Below are 20,735 nucleotides of genomic sequence, written 5' to 3'. Positions count from 1 at the left end.
CCAACCGGGTGCAGACAGTTGAGAAAGCTGTCAAGGTCGTTCTCACTCAAAACAATTGCTAAGCGCTCTGATACCCGCAAGGGGTGCTCATGCTATAGAAAACTTTCAAAGAAATACATAAATTACGTTTTGGCGCAGGGAAGCTTAACCCCTTTCGGGGTGGGGGAATAGTTCTGTGAGGAGAGAGTTTTCATATTATCCAATCGTTGCCTCGCGCCCTCGGGTGACTTCCGGATGAGGGGTGGGTGGGGGTGATTGTCCCATGTCAGGCGTGAGACGCTCCTGCTGTGTTCGTTTTGGCTTTCAGGCGCTTGCTATATGTTAGAAATGCTGGACCACAAGTCCCCAGAATGCAGATGAAAAGTAGCCCTCCGTAAACCGTGCACACACCTGTTAGGTGGTGTTTGATGGGGCCTTTATCTCGAGCCATCTGAGTGGATTGTTCTGGCTAGATTAGCATGATTTGGACCATCTTTATGGAGAACTTGTTGTATGTGTGTGGGGCTGGGGGTGGCAGAAACTCAGAAAGTGTTGCGAGTGACTGTACCCCACCTGCTGTTACCGGTTCAAGGGGGGCTAACGCTCTTCTTACAAAGAGCTCCATGTATCGTTGTCATATAGCGCCTCTCTTCACGGTTACTTTGCATAAAGAGCAGACGCGTCTGCATTTTTTTGTTTCGTATGGATTGTGTCTGTCGGGAAGTGTGAGGCGGGAACTTTCTTTAAGTGCAGTTTCCGGAGATTATTGGGACTTCCCAAGCCAGCGTCTCTCTGCAGGGGGGATCCCTGCCCTTTCGGGATCCACTTAACGAGCGCTCATTTCTTGGAGTTGATTCACTGAATGAGGGGCGCTTCCCGCCTCTACCTCTCAAGGTGCCTGGACTCCCTATCAATGTACCTGTGGTCGCCCCCCCCCCCCCAGCCATTCGAGACAGAGGCGCTGTGTGCTCTGCCTGCTGGGCTGGGGGCGGGGCTCCCCACGGCCCCGGGCAGAAGGTTCAGGTATCACGGCTGTAAACAAAGCGCCAAGTGTCCCCGGCGCTTCACAATGGGCCGGCTCTGATTGCGCCATTTGTTTAAAATCAGAGCGCTCCCTGCTCAGCAGCTGTTGCTATTTTTTCCCACGAGCTCGGGAGAGAAGACAACGTATGTTTGCTGGAGAGACACAAACACCCTCGACCCCTCCCGGGCATCGCGGATGGGGTCGCCATGAATATTGCAACAGTTGTCCTTTTCTTCCCGCACCTTCGGTGGCACCAGCACACCCATTCACGGCGCATCTTGGTGGCAGGCGGGCCCGGCTCCTGGGCATTTTTTCGTATTTAGCTTTACAATTCCACACAACACTCAGAAACAGCCTTAAGTCAGAATCAAAAATTACTTGATTGGATCTAAATAAAGTGGCCATAAAAGTACATTGAAAAGTAGCAACTGCATTACAAGCAGCCTCGGTCGTCGAGGAGCGTTGTGCAGGGCAGACACTTTCTTGCAGATTGCATTGTCTGTTATCACATTAATAATATATGGAGTTATTGTTGCAACCCAGTGGCCGCAATAAATATTTCAACAGTTTCATTACGGCAGATCTTGGGAAAAGTCACCTTTTGTATCTAAATTTCTGAACCGCCCGTTAAAAAGGTTCGCAGAGATGTCGTTTTAAAATATCCGACCTGGAGCTCAGTTTTAGAAGGATTCAACTCCTCTGCAAGGGCCATCAATGAAGGATGTCACAAGTGGTCTAAAAAACAAGCACACATCATCAGACCCATTGTAGTCAGAGATCTGAGCAGACACCAAACCTCTAGAACATATCGGCCTAATACCATCAAACTAAGGTATCCGGAATCTTAACAGCAGCGGTGACCCAGCTGACAAAATGCATCCTGGGATCCATAACCAGGTCAGAAACCAACACATTAATTACAGAGCGCAAAACCAACCAGACACCACCAAACAAAAGACATTCAAGAATGTACAACCAAACTTACCAGCATTCAACATAAAGAAAATCCAACTGCACACCACCACGTAGCGGACATCCTAAATTGTAAACCCAACTATACCATGACAAACAATAAAACATTCTAAAATGTACAAGCCAACTAGATGCTGTCAAACCATAAGGCGTTCTAAAATATAAAAAAACAACCAGACACCATCTAACAAAAGACATTCCATACCTAAAACTACATTTTAAGGCATCCAACATAAAGACATTCCCAAATCTACTATCAAACGGAACACCATCATGCATGAGACATTCCAAAATATAGAACCCAACTAGACACTGTCAAACAGTAAGATACTCCTAAATATAGAACCCAACCGGGAACCATCAAACAATACAATATTGTAAAATACAGAACGCAACCAGGCATCGTCAACCAATAAGATATTCTAAACCATAAAACCCAACCGGGCACTGTCCATCGACAGCCATACTCTAGGGAGAGTCCATGTGGTAGAAATCCTGCTCGACTCCATCCGTCTCAGCATCACTGGCCAGTAATTTAGACGTGTTCATTCAGTGCTGAGAAGTGAAATTGGGCAACCCTTGGGGTAGAGTAACTCAGGACACCTCATGAACACAGAGGGTACCGCTTCGCGAGCTTGTTATTCCAGGTCTCCACAATCCCAGCGTTCCAGTGCAAAAGAGGGGCCTGTACTCCAACATAAATAATATAAATATCATTTCAAAGTGTTTTTTATGCCCGGCAAAACTTCACTCCCTGCTATCATCATCATTGATGCGTTACACTGGACTTCTTGGCACACATACTTGGCAAGGGCAGTTATAAATTAGTTATTTAGACATACTCATGAAGGCACTTCAAGTTATGAAATCATCGCATAGCCCATTCCTACTCGTTCACTCAGGTTTATAAATGAGTTGCTATGTGTGTACTATTTGATTCAATGCCTATTCGATTCCGCATGTTAGACTCATGTTTTGATTTGATACCTTTGCCTCAAATTGTAAAGCGCTCTGATATCCTTCAGGATCAAGTTTGCGCTATTTAAAACTTTACAAATAAAATAAACACACTGGCTGGCGCAATGCCAGTCTGATCTGATGAGCTTTCGTAGGCTTCTAAAGACATGGTTGTTCAACCAGTAAGCTTGCTGTTCGGTCCCTCTAGCCTCCACATGCGCCGAGACACCTTCAGGTATTTGTTTGCGCAATAAAAATCTCGAAAATAAGATGTCACTGAACCTGTGGCAACCCATGCCAGCCGGCCCTATTGGTGGCACGTGGATGGCCATGGCACATCCAGTGCCAGATTTCAATTTTCTTAGCTACAGGAGATTCATCTGTGTTAATAACATAGAAGGTTCTTAATACTTTCTGTTTCCAACGCTTCTTTTGTTATTCCTTCTATACATGTTATCACGTCATGTCTTCCTTTAAAGGCTCAGCTCATCTGGAACATGTTCACCCTCAACTCTATGATACACCTGGATAGTCTGTCTCACGCAGCACCTCTCTCTCCCAGTCTTGCCATACTTGAATGCCTGAGACTGTCCTCGCGGGGGCCCCCAGTGCACTTTGTATGATTCAGTTCTTCCATATCATGGCGGCCTCTGTCCCTAGTGAGGTGTAGCCTTCAGTACTGCGCACCCCCTCCAGGGGGAGCTACACAAATGTCTTCCCACGCAGAATAACACCAAGCATAAGCTGTGTCCCTTGGCTGTGGCCAAAGCAGGCCTGGCCTCACCACTGGCAGCTGGGCTGTGATTCTTGTGGCGAGGCAGATGTTTCTGGTCAAGTTTTCTCATCAAGAGGGCACCCGGGTGCTCTGGTAGCACACTGTTTGCCCATAGGGAGACAATCTCTGAGGGGATCCCCCCACAGCCTCTCTCCTCCGAGTGGGTGATTTAGGAAGAATGCTCTGTTGTCTCTCAGCCCCACATTAATATTAAAACTCTATTGCCAGGGCCGAATAGTTATAGGCGATCTTAGGTCAGCACACCGGTTCCTTTGCACAAGGGGCATCATCTTGTGTGTGTTGAGCGCGTGGGTTTGTGCGTATTGTTCTGATTTACCTTCTTTAAGTCTAACTTCTGGATACAGTTTACTAATGTCTGAAAAGTTCTCATTTGTTTCATTTTTTGATAGTAATTTGGTGCAGGTGAATAGAATCACCACATTTTGTGGCCCTTCTCGCAGGGGCAACTCATCTTAAAACCAGTGTCCTTAAATATCATATACATGTTATATTATGTTACAAGCGATGGCTGAGGGGCACCCGTTGTTCATGTAGCGCCTCTCCATCCACCTTGCAGCACTCCTCTCTGGGCACTAGCATCCACGCTGGATGTCTTCCTTCGCAGCATCATCAACCTTTGTTGTTGGTCAAAGTTTGCATCAAGGAAATGTCTAAAGAACGAAGGCACCTTCCAATTATATATATTTAAAACTAAGTCCAAAGAAAGCCCTGTTCCATTGTAATATTCTAGGAAAGATCCATATGGGTGCCAGGTGCCTAGCTTCCTTTGGTGCAGCAGGTGCAGTGGCACCAGGGCCTAGCCTAGAGGCCCGAGGGGCCCAGTGAACCCTAATTGTTGCTGTATTTGATTATTCAGACGGCAGCCAGGGGGGGGGGGGGGGAGGGGGGGATTTCCACCCTTCCACCAGGACCCATGACACACTGGCTGTGCTACTGATTGGTTCTTGTTTTGGGCACCCGGTACAGCTTTAGTTTTTCCCTCCCAGCCCCGCAGACACTGACTGCAGCAGACCCTCCAGACTCCCTGCTAAGCTCTCTTGAGTCTGTACGTGCCGCAGGCCTCTTCCACACCAATGGCTGCTCTTATCAGCCGCCTCCAGGGCTTAGAAATCTGCTCCATCGAAATCTGTAGCCCCTGGCTGACTCTGCTGCCTGCTTATCTCAGCTCTTAACTTCAGCATGTCAAGTCCTTTAGCGTTGTGTGTCTGCCTTGGACGTACAGCTGACGTGTCAAGGAGAAGGCCTTAAACTAGCATTTTCAACTAATAGGTCGCCCATGGACGTGGCCTGCTTCATGAAGGTATCAGATGTCGAGACCTGGCTATGAAGAGAAACTGCTATTAACCTATATGACAAATGTAAATAACATGTTTTCCTAAATTGCTATATTCTCAAACCCTTAAGAAATATATTGACTTTTAAACTTGTCATAAGACAAACAATCATTCAGTGTGAAATTTAGATTCCTTTCCTATAATCTTTATCCGACCAAATCAAGGATAGGGCATTGAACACAAAAATATCACTTTGAGTGTTATATTTACTTGTGTGAATATTAAGGTGTCTGATGATCTGTGAAGTAGAAACAAAACATTTACTTATGTTTTTCAGCGCTACGATGTACTCTACAGAGTGAAAAATGCATGAATGGCGGAAAGTGCGAAGCCCTTCCCAACGGGACTTTCACGTGCACGTAAGTCATTTTACCAAAATCATGGAACATCCAGGTTTCTTATTTGGAGAAAAAAGCTGCCTAGCCCTAGAAAAGAGAGCAACTCCTGGTGTTGGGATGTTAGGTTGGAGAATTTTAGAGATAGGAGCGTGAGCATGGTTCTTGTGATTTGATTGGCTTCGATAAAGTTAGGTAGGTTTTTAGTGTCTATTTTAAAGAGATCTGGGTTACGACAATGTCGTCTGGCATCGTTACTTTTACAGTTACTAGCCAATGAAAACTCTGTTCTAAGGATTTTATCCTTTTTGAAAAAAGTGATTTACCAAAGGAATCTATGGTCACTTGAATGCTCATTTTGCACAGCAACGGTGGTTAAAACGATAGGATTGTTACATTGTATTTTTTTTAACCTTATTACTTATAATGTTACCATTATGGCTTTTTTATGAAAGTGTTTTTGTATGAATTACTTGTGTGCTTTTACGATTGCTTCAACAATCGAATAAAGCTTTTCTTGAACTTGAAGTTTGGTATTGATATCTCGGAGAAATGGATTACCACTGTAAAACCTAGAAAATTCCCAGAAAAAAAAAGAATCTTGTAATGTTCCTAATTTGAAGTTTCAATAATGTAATTTCAGTGTCATTGCATGAATTAATTCGACTTGTTATTGTTCAACACAAAACGTTAAGTTGTCGTGTAATGGGTTTCTGCGCAATGTGAGTTTTGGTGTCAACCCATACATTCATCGAAAACTGAACAGCTAAGAAGCAAAAAGTACAACTCTCCTCACACGTCGTAACAATTTCCTTCACACTGTATGGCGAGTGTAGCTACACTTCTACGGTTGTCTTTTCTACTTTGCATTGTGTCCTCTCTGCTTGGGATTAGGGGGGGTCTTGTATTTTTTTTATCCATGGATCTAGGCAGACGTTTGGCAGACCTTGAACAGGGCCCTGTTGATGGATTTCCAGTCCCCAAGAAAGGACTTTATCACAATGAATGCAGATTCAATCTCTTGAGACAGCTGATAGGCAGGTTCTATTTGCTTTTTGAGCAGATGTAGGCCAGATTTTTTTTTTTTTAAATGAACCACGCTCTCCCACCCTACTCTGGAGGTGGTTTTTACAGTTGTAAAATATTTCTCCAAAGCCACAAATATCAAACAATCTTTGGACAGTAAAGGTAGAAGGAATCTTCATGCCAACTGTTGAGTGCTGGATTTCCCAGGCAACCGCAGCGTATTTGGGGATCTTCTCCCGCCACTGGTGTTGTTGAAGACCCTCTAGTGCTTTTCCAAGCCCACTCCCTTCGTCCAGGCCAATCCTCCAATGAAAAACTTCTGTAAATTAACCGGGCCCATGAGCAATTTAATAGACAAAGGCGAGCATGTCTTTGTGGCCCGCTAATGAATGCACGCCACTTTTTCCGCGAACTGAAGCCGTACGGACGCTTGATGCTCTAAATCTTGTTTTCTTCCATTGAAAGCGCGACAGCTGGGGTTCGGTCGAAATCCAGCGGCCATTGTTAGGGGAGACAGATTAATGCCGTGTGACTAATCATGTGTGGCTTCCCGAATGCATAAATGGCCCCTTTTCCTCGTGGCCTTTCACTCCTTCTACAACCTGCGGCTTCTGATTTGCATTAATACATGCGCAGATGGCCGCGGAATCTGCTCCGGGAGAGGTCTTTGCCAGATCCATCAAAACAAGTCAGTGGAAATATAGAAACTCTTCCACAAAACTGAAGAGTAAATATTCAGTTGGGTATCTAGAGAGAAGGGTTGCTTGGAGAATGGTAGTCCACAGTGGCACGCTTCCGCAAAAGGTTGCTCTTAATTCTGCATCATGTCTACAGCACCCAACACAACAGTTGTAATGACTTTTAGCAGGTGTGGCAAGAGTGAAATTGCACATAATTATACATATTTATAGATTACACAGTGTTATGAGGAGGCGTGGCTAAGTGCATTCTATCGAGGTAACAGATGCTGTAATTTTTGTATTTTGGGGCAGTCTGGCATGAAACGTGCAAGCGTCACCAATCAGATTCGTTGTTCGCTGTTGTTTCTGCAGGTGTTCGGCCTTCATCAGCCCTCTTTCAATGCAAGCAAATTCAGATAAGAACAGTGGTGTGTGCTAGGCTGTTTGATTTTTTTGGCATATTGGAGGCAACAGATCTGATGTTCCACAGCTATCCATTCCCTCAGCACTGACAACAAGGCTGCTGTCACGCCTCCCATTGGTGCAGGCCCACAGATACTTAAATGTCAGTGGAGCAGATGATGAGATAGCTTCTTTGACACTCTTTGTTTTCATGGAACATCTCCCTTGGGCGTGGGATAACCTTGACACTACTGGAAACATCTGCTATGGGGTGTGTTACTGTGCACAATTACCGCTGCCCTCCAAGTATGCAGTGTGATTGTGGCACTGGGCCCAGGCTTTTATAGAGCAGGTGTCATCCCATTGTTAAAAAACAGGCTGGGCAATTCATTTTAATTTCAATGAACAATTCATTTTTTTGGTAGTTTACGTGTTACGCTCTCCTGCCATCGGAATCTCATGCTGGCGAGTTTCCGTGAATGTAAAATCTTTCCGCGCAAAAAAACAAGAAGTTTTTGCTCAGTCAAGTGAATCTCCCATTTTTTTTGTTTCTTTTTTAAATTACAGAAAGTTTACCCACGTTCAACTCCTCAGCGAATCCGAGATATAAGTACTTGTAAAGCGGGTTTGTCAGCTACATGGTTGCCTTTGTACTTTCTCGAAATATCTATGTGGAGTTTTTATTAAAACTGCTTGCATCTAAAGTAGTGAGGCATTTCCACTGAACGTCTCAATTTATTATTGTTCACGTTACAAGTTGTCACTTTTTTAGTTCAGGTCTATGAGTCTGTAAAAAGTTTGTGCATGATGCATTTCTACGTTTTAGCCTCACTCGCCTAAAGGGTTGATTTCCATTGAAAGGGGCTGATGTCAACGAAATAAATCAATCTTAACAAAGGCCACAGGCATATGACAACCACGTACACATCTTAAGACAGGCCAAAGGTGTATGATAACCACATGCACCTTCTTTACTGGGATCCAAACCGTCACATATCTCAGTGACTTGACTTTAGACAATCTTGACTATTTCATTGGTGGCCTTGTGTCCTTCAAAGAAGGAATCCACAGATTATGTGCAGTTGTGGCAGCCCCTTAAATAATGGTGGAGCTCTTTGGGGTCTTGGTTGCCCCATATATTGCTAACAAACATTATCAATATAACAAAGTGTAAAGTGTATGCCAAAGAATAAGAAGGTGACATTTGATCAGAGGGCAAGAAAGGAGAAAACGCATTTTCCTGGGTGAAATACACCATTGTGACAAATGGCCACACCACAGCTCTGGCTGGTCCTTATGCTAATATGGCTGCAACTTTTCATTGTCTATATAAATAAGGCTTCTGAGATCCTTTACTTTGGATTTTTTGACCTAGTGATATACATTGAGAATGGTTTGCCACCATCTCACTCCATTTGAGCCTTGAAAAGACCCCAGGCCTGCACGCTAGAAGTCACAACGGGGCGAAACACATGAAGCCTGTGACTTTTTGGTTGTAAATTAGTTTACCTTGCATCGGATCTCCGTTATCAATTTTTTGATCTAGTGGATGAATTTCCATACATTCATACATTGGATGAATGTCTTTCCTCCTCTTTGTATTAATTGATCCATATGTGACTAGCAGTATTTATTACTTAATCTGTGTACAAATATTACCAACTCTTTAAATAATCATGGTGTGGAGGGTTATGTCTGCTTTGCTTGCATTGGAAATTTTCTACAGTCATTCATAGTCTTGTTCTTGCTGGGGACCAACAGAGTGATGTACAAAGGCAACATGGAGACATAGAGAGGACCCTTACTGATGGTGGATTAGGGGCACAGGTGCAGCTTGAAGAGTTTTAATTCTATTTTTTATGGGATTTTATGAGGTGCAGCTACCTCAGCAAGGGAGTCTCTTGGAGCTGATGTGTTATACCAGAACATCACATTGAAGCATTACTGGGAACCAGACAGTCTTCGAGGGCTTTCCTAAACTTCAAAAGCTGAGGGATGAACTTCGAGTGGGAATTTATCTCCGTGGGCTCTAAAGGCTCGGTATCCTCAGGTGGACCTTATCCTTTCTGCGGTGGAGGACCGATGGTGCTAGTCTGACCAATGACGAGCCGTAGAATACAGGCCCTCCAACATATCGCTGATACTTCTCACTTGGTCCTGGTACAGGGGGGGGGGGATTGAAGATCAGAGGACAGGTCGCCTAACATATCATAGCAAAGGCGCCCACTGCGTTGTCCAAACACAGGCTGAATCTGACACTGAGGCCTGCTCATTTTTGCTGCTTCCTCCTGCTCTACTTGGCCCACATAGGTATCTTGAGATTGCTGAGAATTCTTGTACATAAGCACATGTGCACCGGCAGGTTAGCTCAGCGGGTTGTGCTCCTCGGCTGTAATTGGTTTAGAGCCTGCAGGTCATACCTTGGCCTGTCATAGTTTAGCTGTTCCTCCTTCCGAGGTCGGATGATAAAATACTATTCTGCTGAGGCGGCCACGATAACCTGTTTTCCACAAGAACCTAAAATATTCAGTATACCTGTGGTTTGATGCGGCTGTTACTGCTTATAAAAACACGTTTTTTCTAACTTCTCTACCCTGAGCAAGTCTTTTTTTTCATTTTGGCAAGCAGCGTGTTCCTGGATTTGACCCGTTGCGTGACAATGTATTTATGTTTTTTAAAAGTGATCTTGAAAGTAAAAGACTTTTAACCGGAAGTGGTAACGCCGACCTTCACACAGCAGCTGCATGCAGAAGTGTGGGCTTTGTGGTGTGTCGCAAACCAGGCCTTTAAGACATTGGGTAACTGGTGAAAGCAGGCTGCCAGCCCCTGGGGCCATGGGCCCAATGTGTTTCTAGGGGCGTCAGCAGAAATCAGCGTGAATGAGATGCAAAGCCTCTCCGCCCTGAACCCCGAGGCCTGTTAGCAGAGCAGGGCAATATTACATTTTAATCGCAAGAGTGTGCCAGGTGGGCTCCTGAGGGCTCGATACAGGCAGGATTCGCATGATATCCACCCACATAAGATCAATTTGCATACAATGAATCTAAATTGTACTTAATTACATAGGCTGCATAATCAGCTTGTGGTGATCTTGGAAAGTTGTTCTGCAGCCTTCCCTGGTACCTTGCTCAGCCCTTCTTTCATAGCCTGGAGCGCGACAAGACAGACTCCGCGAGCTGATGTGGGAGGCATATTTGGGACTGTCTGGGGTGTGTTGTGTGTATTTCTTTGTACTGCAAGGGTCACGCTACAGCAATTGTGTGAATCAGTGCACATAATATCCTGCTTTTTAGGCCACCATCTTTTTCCCCTGCATTATCCAGTTTGCGCCAGGGTTGGGGTTTCAGATTGTGACCCAAGTAAGGAAGTTGTGTCTTAAGGGCACAACTTTGTTGTCTTGTATTGTAATTGTTAATTGCATTTATAGTGTGCTTACTACCTCTGACGAGGCGTCGAAGTGCTTTTCGGCGAGTAGCACGCTACTCCAGAACCCAAAAAGGATTAGTGGTGAATTAGTATACGGAAATATGGAAATAATTTGAGCAGTGGACATATGAGTCTGTTTTTGGGTTGAAAAGGATAGTGGAGGAATGGAAGAGGGAAGGGTTTGCATTTATTTGGCACTTGGTACCCTTGATGAGACATCAAAGCACTTTTCAAAGAGTAGCACAACTCTGTTGTCTTGTATTGTAATTGCAAATTGCATTTATATAGCGCTTACTACCCCTGATGAGGCGTTGAAGTGCTTTTCAGTGAGTAGCGCACTGCTCCGGAAGCCAAAAAGGATTAGTGTTGAATTAGTATAGGGAAATATGAAATTAATTTAAGCGGTGGGCATGTGAGTAGTGGAGTTAAAAATGACAGCAGAGGGCCACTGGAGGTAGGGGTCTTTCTCTAGAGTCGCACACTACAGTGAACAAGACCTCTCCGCTCAGCAGTGGCGCTAAAGCCCTGCTGTCCTCGCCGACCCATACAGGAATACTGCTTGGAATTGATGTCAGTGGTCAGTGTTTATCTCGAAAATCTGGCACTAATCCAGCCACTTTTTTGTATTTGATGTGGGTATCCCGCTTTAAGCTGACCCATCCTTTAGTTGTGTTGTTCTTGCGGTTAGTGTACTCAACACGGGTACTTGTTGAACAGGCGCAATGACAGGAACCATGTTGGGTTCAAGTTGTGCCTTCCTGATGTCAGCTTGAGCACAGGTGCTCACTATTGCAGTTCGTGTAATGTCGTCTTTCGTTGAGACTGCTGTGTGTTTTGTGAAGTAGGCTGTGTGGCACAGAGTAAATTAAGAGGAGCACTTCCAACAGCAAAAATAAGTATTTACACCGTTTCGGCTCCCCAGAATGTATGGAGAAATATTAAGGAAATTACATTTTCTATTGTGTTTTTTTCTGAATTCACATGCTGTGCATTATTCTGCCAAATAGTGGTTTGGTCTGGACTACTTCTGCTACTTTTTTTGTTGTTGCTCTGTTAGTCTTTTTCTCTTAACTTACTTGAAGTGCTCATAGGTATATGTAAAAAGAACGGTCTCGTTAAATCTGAATTTTCGTTTATTTAGATGAAAGCACGTTTGGAGCAACCCCTCGTTGATGTTAACAGTAAAGCTAAGAAAAATTACATCTGCAAAAGCTCTGTTATAGCCCTCAACAAAATGAATGTTCACGATTCACTTGAGGTGTTACTTGAAGTTTTAACACCTGGATGCTCTAGGAAGTATTTACGAAAAATTGTAAACAAAAAATAGGTGAAGTTGATTTTCAGTTTAGTTCCCAGACGCCTTTTCGATTTGAGTGAGTTGTTTTTGAGAATCAAGGCTTCCCAGTCTTTTAACATGAGTCATGCACTTTGGTCAAACCATTGAAGCGTGGCAGACAGGCAAATCATGCAAGGGGGAGACACTGCAGATTGCAACCCCTGGTGCAGGAAAGTCCACCCCTTTCACCTTTGTACTCAAACCTTGAACACCATCTTAATGAAACCTTCATCCTCCCGCCTGCCTGGGCATTCTTGCCAACACCCCCCTTTTAAAGGGGCTTTCCCTCTTTAAGAAAACTTCTGATATTGCGGATCTTGTTACATTTCACCCTCCTTAGAACATCCCTCGAGGTTGGGCCCATTTTCTCTGCCCTCCCACTCATACCTCTTCTTTCCGCTGCCACCCCTAAGCTAGCTCCTCGATGCAGCATTAAGGTAGGGCAAGCACTATACACGGAATCAAGCTGATGTCAAATAATATGACAACATCTCGTACCTCTCTTTTGATTTTGGTATGGAGTGATGCATCTATTCCAGAAATGAAAAATCTATGTAAAACAAGAGTTTGAAAATATTGCTTTTTTAAAAAGTTGGTCAGGGGGCTTTTGGGATTTGGCACATTTGAAGCAATTTACGCTGAAATGTTTTTGGAAGGAGTTAATTTTTCTCTTTATATTCAATCAGTTGTAAAGACACTTTCTGTGAAAGTGAGGTGTTTGCCTTAAATATGTCTCTGCTTTGCAGCTTGAACTACATCTGACTGCAGTTAATAGAGAGGGTGTTAATCTAAGCAATGAAAAAAAAAACATTTAGCAAATGTTTAACTACTCAGGCTGTCTAATGTGTGGTTACATGAGAAGAAAAAACGATTTGACTAGCTAGTTAGCCCTGAGGTGCAATCTATGTGCTAGTTATAGTGGAGGGCATTTTCCAAAGGTGTGCAATGCTCAACTTGAGGGAAAAGAAAAAAGGAAACTTTTGCATTAGGTTGATTTAGGAAATGTCAGTGATTTGGCTGTGTATGCCATTGAAACCCATGCGGATTGTTTATTAACCACGCGCTTTCCAGGGTGAACTTTTGAAGGTGGGAAAGGACTTGCTGAACCTCTCTGTTTTCTGTAACCTTGATACCTTGTCGATGCCCACAAACTAAGGCATTTTAGAGTGTTCCCTTCCTTTTTTTCGACAATCGCACAAAAATACTTAGTTGTCCTCCACTGATGGCAGGCTAACTCCAGTGTACTTTCCTCAGACCTGACAGATTCCCTCCTGAAGTAAATTAATTCTGCAGATGAATTCTCCACTGAAAATGATTCTGTCAATAAGAAGCAGCAAATGTTAATACACGTACAGGTTGTTTGCACTTGTAAGTCACCCTCACATGCACAAAAATCTTTGTGATTCGAGCCCTACTGATTTACTCAACTCCATCATGGGCTTTATGGCCGTGTTGGCCAAATCTTACCGAGCACTGGTTGTACTGGAAGCGGGCAGTTGATTTGATGTTCCAGTGCTGTTAACGGGTACAGTTGTGAACTGGACCGAAGTGGACTCATTCGGGTAAATCATTGACAGGATTCGGCTGCGTTGGCCAAGAACCTTCTTTACCTGGCGTGTGGTTGGCTTCAGACAGATCCTGTTTCCTTTGAGGCGGATCGCGGAGACCATTTTTCTTGTCTGCAGGTGCGTTTCGCTACAGGTAAATGCAGAGGGTTAATAAAGTAGCATTCCTTAGGTTTAATGCTCTACTGGTTGCAAATGGCCTGTGATGCGAGGTTGGTGAACCCATCCATGACTTGTGGACCAGTGCTGGAGTCTTTGTATGGGACAGAAGGGCCGAGCATTATGCGTCACCACGAAAGCATTTCTACCCCGAATAAGTGGATTCATATAATAATTCCCTGCATCAGATACTTGCAGACATAAGGCTTAGACCTGATGGGGAATATATGGGGATTGGCGAAAGCAGGAGGGGGAGGGGGGTGTTCCAGGTATCTCCCATTAACACAGGCTAGAGAAATTGTTTCGAAAGTATTGACTATCTGGGGTGAAGACTTAGGAAGACACACAAATAGAAACACCAGGTGAAGAGCCACACCAAGCAACAAATTCCAACAAATATTAACCAACTTAATTGGGAAACTCTACTTGAGTGTTCTTCGAAAACATGCTGGTGTCAGTAGTCATTTGTGAATCATTTCTGTGTCCCACAGGCCACGGGACACAGTGCATCCACTGAGCGATCACAAAGTTTGAATTACAAAGCAGGGTAAATATTGACTGTTTGCGATGCCAGACAGTATTGTGAATAGAATTGCTTGGAGGCCACTTTCAGTTTGTGTATATAACAACACAACAGTATTTATACAGATAACAATCCTATACATTTCTTCAACAATAAGGAGTTGGGAGAAGTTGAGATGGTACATAACACATTTTAGATTGAGGCCCGCCTTGAGAGTAAAAAAATAGAAAAAGCAGAGTAACCAAATAGTAAAAACGTTGACAAATTACTATAAAAAGTAGATTATATATTTTTTTAATGTGGATTAAAAGGTATTAAATAAAATGCATGGGTATGAGTTGGGGGAGGGGGTCAAGGGAGAGAATGAAGTATACGATACCCCATGGTTTGCGTTATATTTAGGGGGTTAGGCTTGTGTTCGAGTGAGATAAGGAGTGTGGGATGGTACATGTAATATACATATAACATCAGGTTTAGGCTATGTTTTGTGATTAGGATTTGGTGTGAGTAAAATATAGAGTGCAGGATGGTAGGTATGCTATACAGACAAGGATAGGGGTAAGGGATAGGATTAGGTAGAAGTTAACCTAAGTTTTAGGTAATGTTTAGTGAGTTATGGTTAGGGTTGAGTAAGTTATGGAGTGTGGGGTGGTAGGTATGGTATACAGATATGCACAGGAGTGTAAGGGATAGGATTAGGTAGAAGATAACCTAAGGTTTAGGGTATGATTAGGAGTTAATATTGGGGTTGAGTAAGATATGGAGTGTGGGGTGGTAGGTATGGTATACAGGTATGCATAGGGGTAAGGGATAGGATTAGGTAGAAAATAACCTATTGTTTAAGTTACGTTTAGGGGTTAATATTGAGTTTGAGTAAGATATGGAGTGCATGATGGTATGAATGCTATACGCATAAGGACAGAGATAAGGGACAGGATTAGCTAGCCAGTAATCTGCAGTTTAGGGGTCAGGATTGGGTTTGAGTAAGGTGGAAAGTGTGGGGTGGTTGATATGGTATACAGATATGCTCAGTATGGTATAGAAATAAGGGTCGGTTAAGGGATATTGTGTTTTGGTGGCATTAAGAGTGAGGCAGTGGGGTATTAGATTGTGAATTAGTTACATTCATTTTAGAGGATGAGTTACAGTAAAGATTAATATAGAGGAAGGAACAGGGAAAGGAGTTATGACCAGCGTTGGAATAAGAGTCGGGGCTAAGGTCTTGGTTTGCGGTAGGCGATGTTGTTTTGCTTAGGTTATGTTTACAGGTTGGATTAGGTTTCGGTGATACAGATCTATGACAGTTTCACAAATTTAAACAACGATGGGTACGCAGTTCCCCAATAAAGGAAAGAAGGTTAAAAGTGAGAAAAGGGGATGAACCAAGAAGTGGGTGAAGGCACAAATAAGGGGGAAGGGGAGGATCCTCCAGTTCGGAACTAAAACCCTCACACACCCAGGAAGCTAGGTGTCATGCTTCATCATATGGGTCTGCTCCTCGTCTGGTCTGCGATGCAATACCCGACGGGCACCCATAGAGGGGCTCTTTACTGGAGATCTTTTGTTCCTGCGGTGTGGTGCCGTGGGTGTGAGGGCCCTAGGAAAAGGTGTAGATGTGGATGGGTGGTGGATTAAAAAAGGTTAGATAGTCCACTAGGTGAGTTTAATAATGTGGTAATCTACCTTATTAAAAATCGCGAAGAGAGGCTGCTCGCTGGTGCAATGATCCAGGGAGCAATGCTCTACTCTGTTTCACAAATTTACCTGTAAAATTGTGACTTTTTTACTTCATCACGTTGTTTTGTATTTTCTGTGGATATACATGTTAGCCACAAGTTTTACTGGCTCCTTGGATGCCTGCAGCGCAGCGTCTAATTGGGGCTTGCTGGCGGTGAGCAGGCGGCGGTGCAGGTGTGTGTAATGATATGCTAGGGCGCAAGCATGCGCACCAATTAGCAGATCACAGAACGCTTCTCTGAAATTAGCAAACTTTACCACCATAGAAAGATGAGCATTACCGTGGGACTTCCAGAAGGAAGTCACCGCCTGATGTTTTTCCCACACCCTCAGCCTTCCAAACATGTCTTTGAAGCGACTCCTGCCGCGGACAATGGAGAGGCCATTGTTGGGCAGTGCCTGGCTTATGCAGGACACTTCAACTAAGTGAATCATTCACCAACCTTGTATTATTGGCGCTTAATATTCAGTCAGACCAGCTTTAACACGAAGTCTAACGAGATGTAGGCCCCATGGTTGGAAATCGTTACAGCTTTTTACGGCTTGTTTCCGTGTCCCCCCATTATCTGAAGCCCTGAGGCTGCTCAGAAACGATATTGGAAAGCTTGGGTGAGAAATTAACCATAACGAGCCATTAAGGCGTCCATAAATGAGAAACACTACAAAGAAGTGTTTAACTGCGGAGCTTAGCACTTGGTCAGGCACCCAACCATAACTGTAATGGAAGTTATGCAGATGTTGACTGGTTTTCTGTTCGTTTCTCTGAAGTTCTGAGCAAGAAAGGTTACAGGTAGCTTCTCGGTGACCGTCTTAGTTTCAGGGCGTCCAACATAGGTCTGCATGGGGCGAATGCGTTTGGCATCCACAGGGGATCATTTTACATACAATAAATCTCAATGAGAATCATCTGGCGTCAACCTTGCCCTCGTGGACCAATGTTGGGCACACTTTGTTTTCCCCACAACTAACGCTAACAAAGTTCTGGCTACTGCACAGAATGTTCTGGACGCCAACCCGACTAGCTGCAGTAGGCGCCACAGAATCCGACAAATGCTGGAACTGGCATAAAGAGAAAGGGGATCTGACACACATCATATACGAATGCCCCAAGGTCAAGGTCTTTTGGAGCAAAGTGTATAACTTCATTAACACAATAGTGGGAGGGAACATACAACGAGGCCTAGAAGGAATAGCCACAGCTTTTCTAGCCCCTGACCTAAAATCCAAGGAGGATAGGGCAACACCCACCTGCCAAGCAATCATTAAGCAATGCCAATTGTCATTAATGCCAATGTCGATATACATAACTGTGCATTGAGATCGTCTGTCCTGCCCCCGCATCACTACTGTACTGTATTGTATTATACTTGTTAAAAAAATTCAATCAAATTATTTTGAATTAGAAACTCACCAAGTGGGAAAAGTTGAGATCTGCTACATGGTATTATTACCTGTTGTGATGAATTGTATAATCAAGGTTTTTGTTGTTATAAAAGCATACTTGTTGTACTGTACAGGTACTATGACATGGATTAAAAATAACAACAAGGGGCTCATTGGCATGTACAAAGTAAGAGTATGCAACCCCTTGTGATGGCAGGTGTGTGTATTATATGTGTGTTGTCTTGCAGTTTGAATAACGTGGTTTGCCTTGTGTTTCATGTCAACCTTAAAGCACTTGCTGAAGATGCAGAGGTCTAATACAGGTTGCCGGTTGAGGTGGGTGGGGAAACCAATGAAGCAATGAAGGCTGGGCATTGTCTTTGTGGGTTGTGCCAGGTTTTTCTGGAAGGGGCAATCGAGCTTACAAATAATCTACTTGTTTCTAACAAGCAAACTTAAGTTAGCAAAGTAAAAGTTACCATGTTCACTGCAGCCGCTTGTACCCTTAGTTTTCACCCTGGCTCTTTGAATGCTTGGTATATTTTATATGGGTCTGTTGTGTGTTGAAACCAATGTGGTGGCCCGTGTATTGACTCTTGGAGCCACGATTGAGTTATGGCTCAGCTTGGATTCATAATCCTTTGCATTGGACACCTCTGGTTTGAATGTCTTGGGCAGTGCAGGCCACAAAAGAGCCAAACTTGCCCAGTTTAGCCTGCTTCACAGGCAGCATTATTGCTTGCAGAATAAATCACCGGTAAATTGGAACTCAGCAATGACTTCAACTCGAGGCCATATGACTTATAAGGGATGTGCAGAGTTGCAGAGGCAAGACTATAAGGAAATGATTGCCTTTCTACAATGTTGGAATTGTAATTCCACTCATGGCAAGTGTGTTTAAAGCCTTCTTCAGCGGCGATGAAAAAGTGTGTGTGGCATAAATTTCCAATCCTTCAGTTGTAGTCATCACTTTCTTCGTTGACCGGCAACGACTCAATCTCTAGTGTGAAAGAAATCCACTGTTCTGCCCCAGAACTCTGCTGTCCATGAGAGGGAGTATTCGGGTGGGAGAGAGCGTGGAAGTGCTTTGGCACCTTATGAAAAGTGTATGGCCATACACATGGGCTCCTATGAAACATGGTAGATGCATGGGCTTGGAGTTATAATGCAAGGCATGCACACGCACTGCTTCTTCGGAGGTGCAGTAGGATCCGAGTTTCTAAGGTGCAGGTTGGAAGTATGCACGCCCCGATTGCTGCCAGCATGCTCCTGTTGTGCACCTCTAGAAACTAAGGCTTTGTGTTGACACATGGCATTTATCAACATGAGGGACCCACTGTATAGGCTCATTTCTGAATCCAGAGATAGCAAAGAAAACAAGGCCTCCGTGAAAGTATATTTCATCTGTCAATACTTTTTGTTGTCAATATGGCTTTGATTTCTACACGCATAAGTAGTTCCACAGCAACACATTTGCTATGCAAACACATATCTCCTTTTCTTTTCTCGTCTTCCATATGCTCTCTTTCTTCATTCGCCGTTTTTACAAACCTCTTGTCTCTCCTCTTGAAACTGATGCTAAATAGTCCCTGTTTCCTTTTGCCTGTGTATGGCATGGGTTAGCAATGCATGGTAACATTCAGGAGGCATGTTTTCGGGTGACTTTGTTGAATTAGAGCCCAGTCTATGCACCGCCTTGTCCTGTTCGGTTCATGGGTTTAGTTAAGACAACATTCTGTAGGAGTGCATGTAAGGTGTTAAGAGGCAACCACTGCATTGCAGTCTTGCTGATGGCCAAACCTTTTGTGGCTGGAGGGGAGGTGGCAAGGTGACTGCAGTCGTGAGGGTTGAGCAAGACCTCCCTTCAGAGTGAGTGCAGTACTGAGGGCCGCCCAAGACCGCCCTTCAGAGTGAGTGCAGTACTGGGGGTCGAACAAGACCTCCCTTCAGAGTGAGTGCAGTACTGAGGGTCGGACAAGACCTCCCTTCAGGGTAAGCACAGTACTGAGAGCCGCACAAGAACGCCCTTCAGAGTGAGTGCTGACCTCCCTTCAGGGTGACTGCAGTAGTGTAGGTCAAGCAAGACCTCCCTTCAGGGTAAGCACAGTAGGATGGGTCGAACAAGACCTCCATTCGGGGTGAGCGCAGTACTGAGGGTCGAACAAGACCCCCCTTCAGGGTGAGCGCAGTATTGAGGGTCGAACAAGACCCCCCTCAGGGTGAGCGCAGTACTGAGGGTCGAACAAGACCTCCCTTGGGGTGAGCGCAGTACTTAGGGTCGAACAAGACCCCCCTTCAGGGTGACCGCAGTACTGACAGTCGCATAAGACCTCCATTTGCACTCCACACAGGTGTAGGAAAGTGTCAGTTTTGTAAAAGAGCTTTGCCTCATCATTGAAATGTGCCCCACAGTTCGCTGGAATTAAATGGAAACCCAGGTTAGTTGACTTTGAGAGGAAAACATTCATCAAAATGTGTAGGTGAAAAGGCATGGCTAAGCTACATCTTAAATGGCAACAGCCCTTGTAGGGAAAGTAATTTGTATTTGAAAATGCTAGTGTTCCCCTGAATCCTGTGTTTTCACGAGTAGATTTTCTTAGACGTGTTTTTTGGAGATAACCATTTATGAAGTTAAACACTGCCTAAGACTCTATAAATAAATAAAAAATAAATAAAATAAAACTTCTTATGAGGTGACAGGGGAGCGCCGCCGCTCCTCGTCTCCGCCCAGTTGCTCCTTTGGAGTTTTTGGTACAAAGTTTTGCTCCAGTAGAGATGGAGTTGATGTTGGGTTGACCTATAGTGGCCATGTGCAGACTTGTACCGCTGGACTTAAGGCGACTTCTGAGACCCCCATATGTCTATTAATCCAATAAACTGACGTCAGAAACTGTCATATGCCATGCAGTCTGCCCAGCCACTTGTTGCGTCCCCAGAGTGGAGGCATCAAGGTATATAGCGCGAACTTGACCCGGTATTGGGTATCAAAGCGCTTTACATAGCACCAGTTGCATTACATGAGGACACATTAATTTTTTTTGTTTGTTAGGCACGAGGAGATTAAGTGATTTGCCCAGAATCACAGGATGTTCAGCGTCATT

The 20,735-nt window shown here is 44.2% G+C and overlaps 1 protein-coding gene across 1 annotated transcript in view; it reads left to right on the top strand.

Moving 5' to 3' along the window:
* The first annotated feature begins 5,343 nt into the window (after window positions 1-5,343).
* The window catches only part of LOC147662857 (neurogenic locus notch homolog protein 1-like), an 85,266-nt gene continuing 69,874 nt past the window's right edge, over window positions 5,344-20,735 (top strand). Inside the window, exon 1 of the mRNA XM_086950848.1 lies at window positions 5,344-5,421. Within this exon, the coding sequence (XP_086806974.1) occupies window positions 5,372-5,421 (50 nt within the window). The 5' untranslated portion in view covers window positions 5,344-5,371. The remainder of the gene's footprint in view (window positions 5,422-20,735) is intronic.

This window comes from Lissotriton vulgaris, unplaced genomic scaffold (genome assembly GCF_964263255.1).
Source record: "Lissotriton vulgaris unplaced genomic scaffold, aLisVul1.2 SCAFFOLD_2248, whole genome shotgun sequence".
Taxonomy (NCBI): domain Eukaryota; kingdom Metazoa; phylum Chordata; class Amphibia; order Caudata; family Salamandridae; genus Lissotriton; species Lissotriton vulgaris.
Note: the sequence above shows the minus strand (reverse complement) of the source record. Positions and strands in the feature narration are given on the sequence as shown.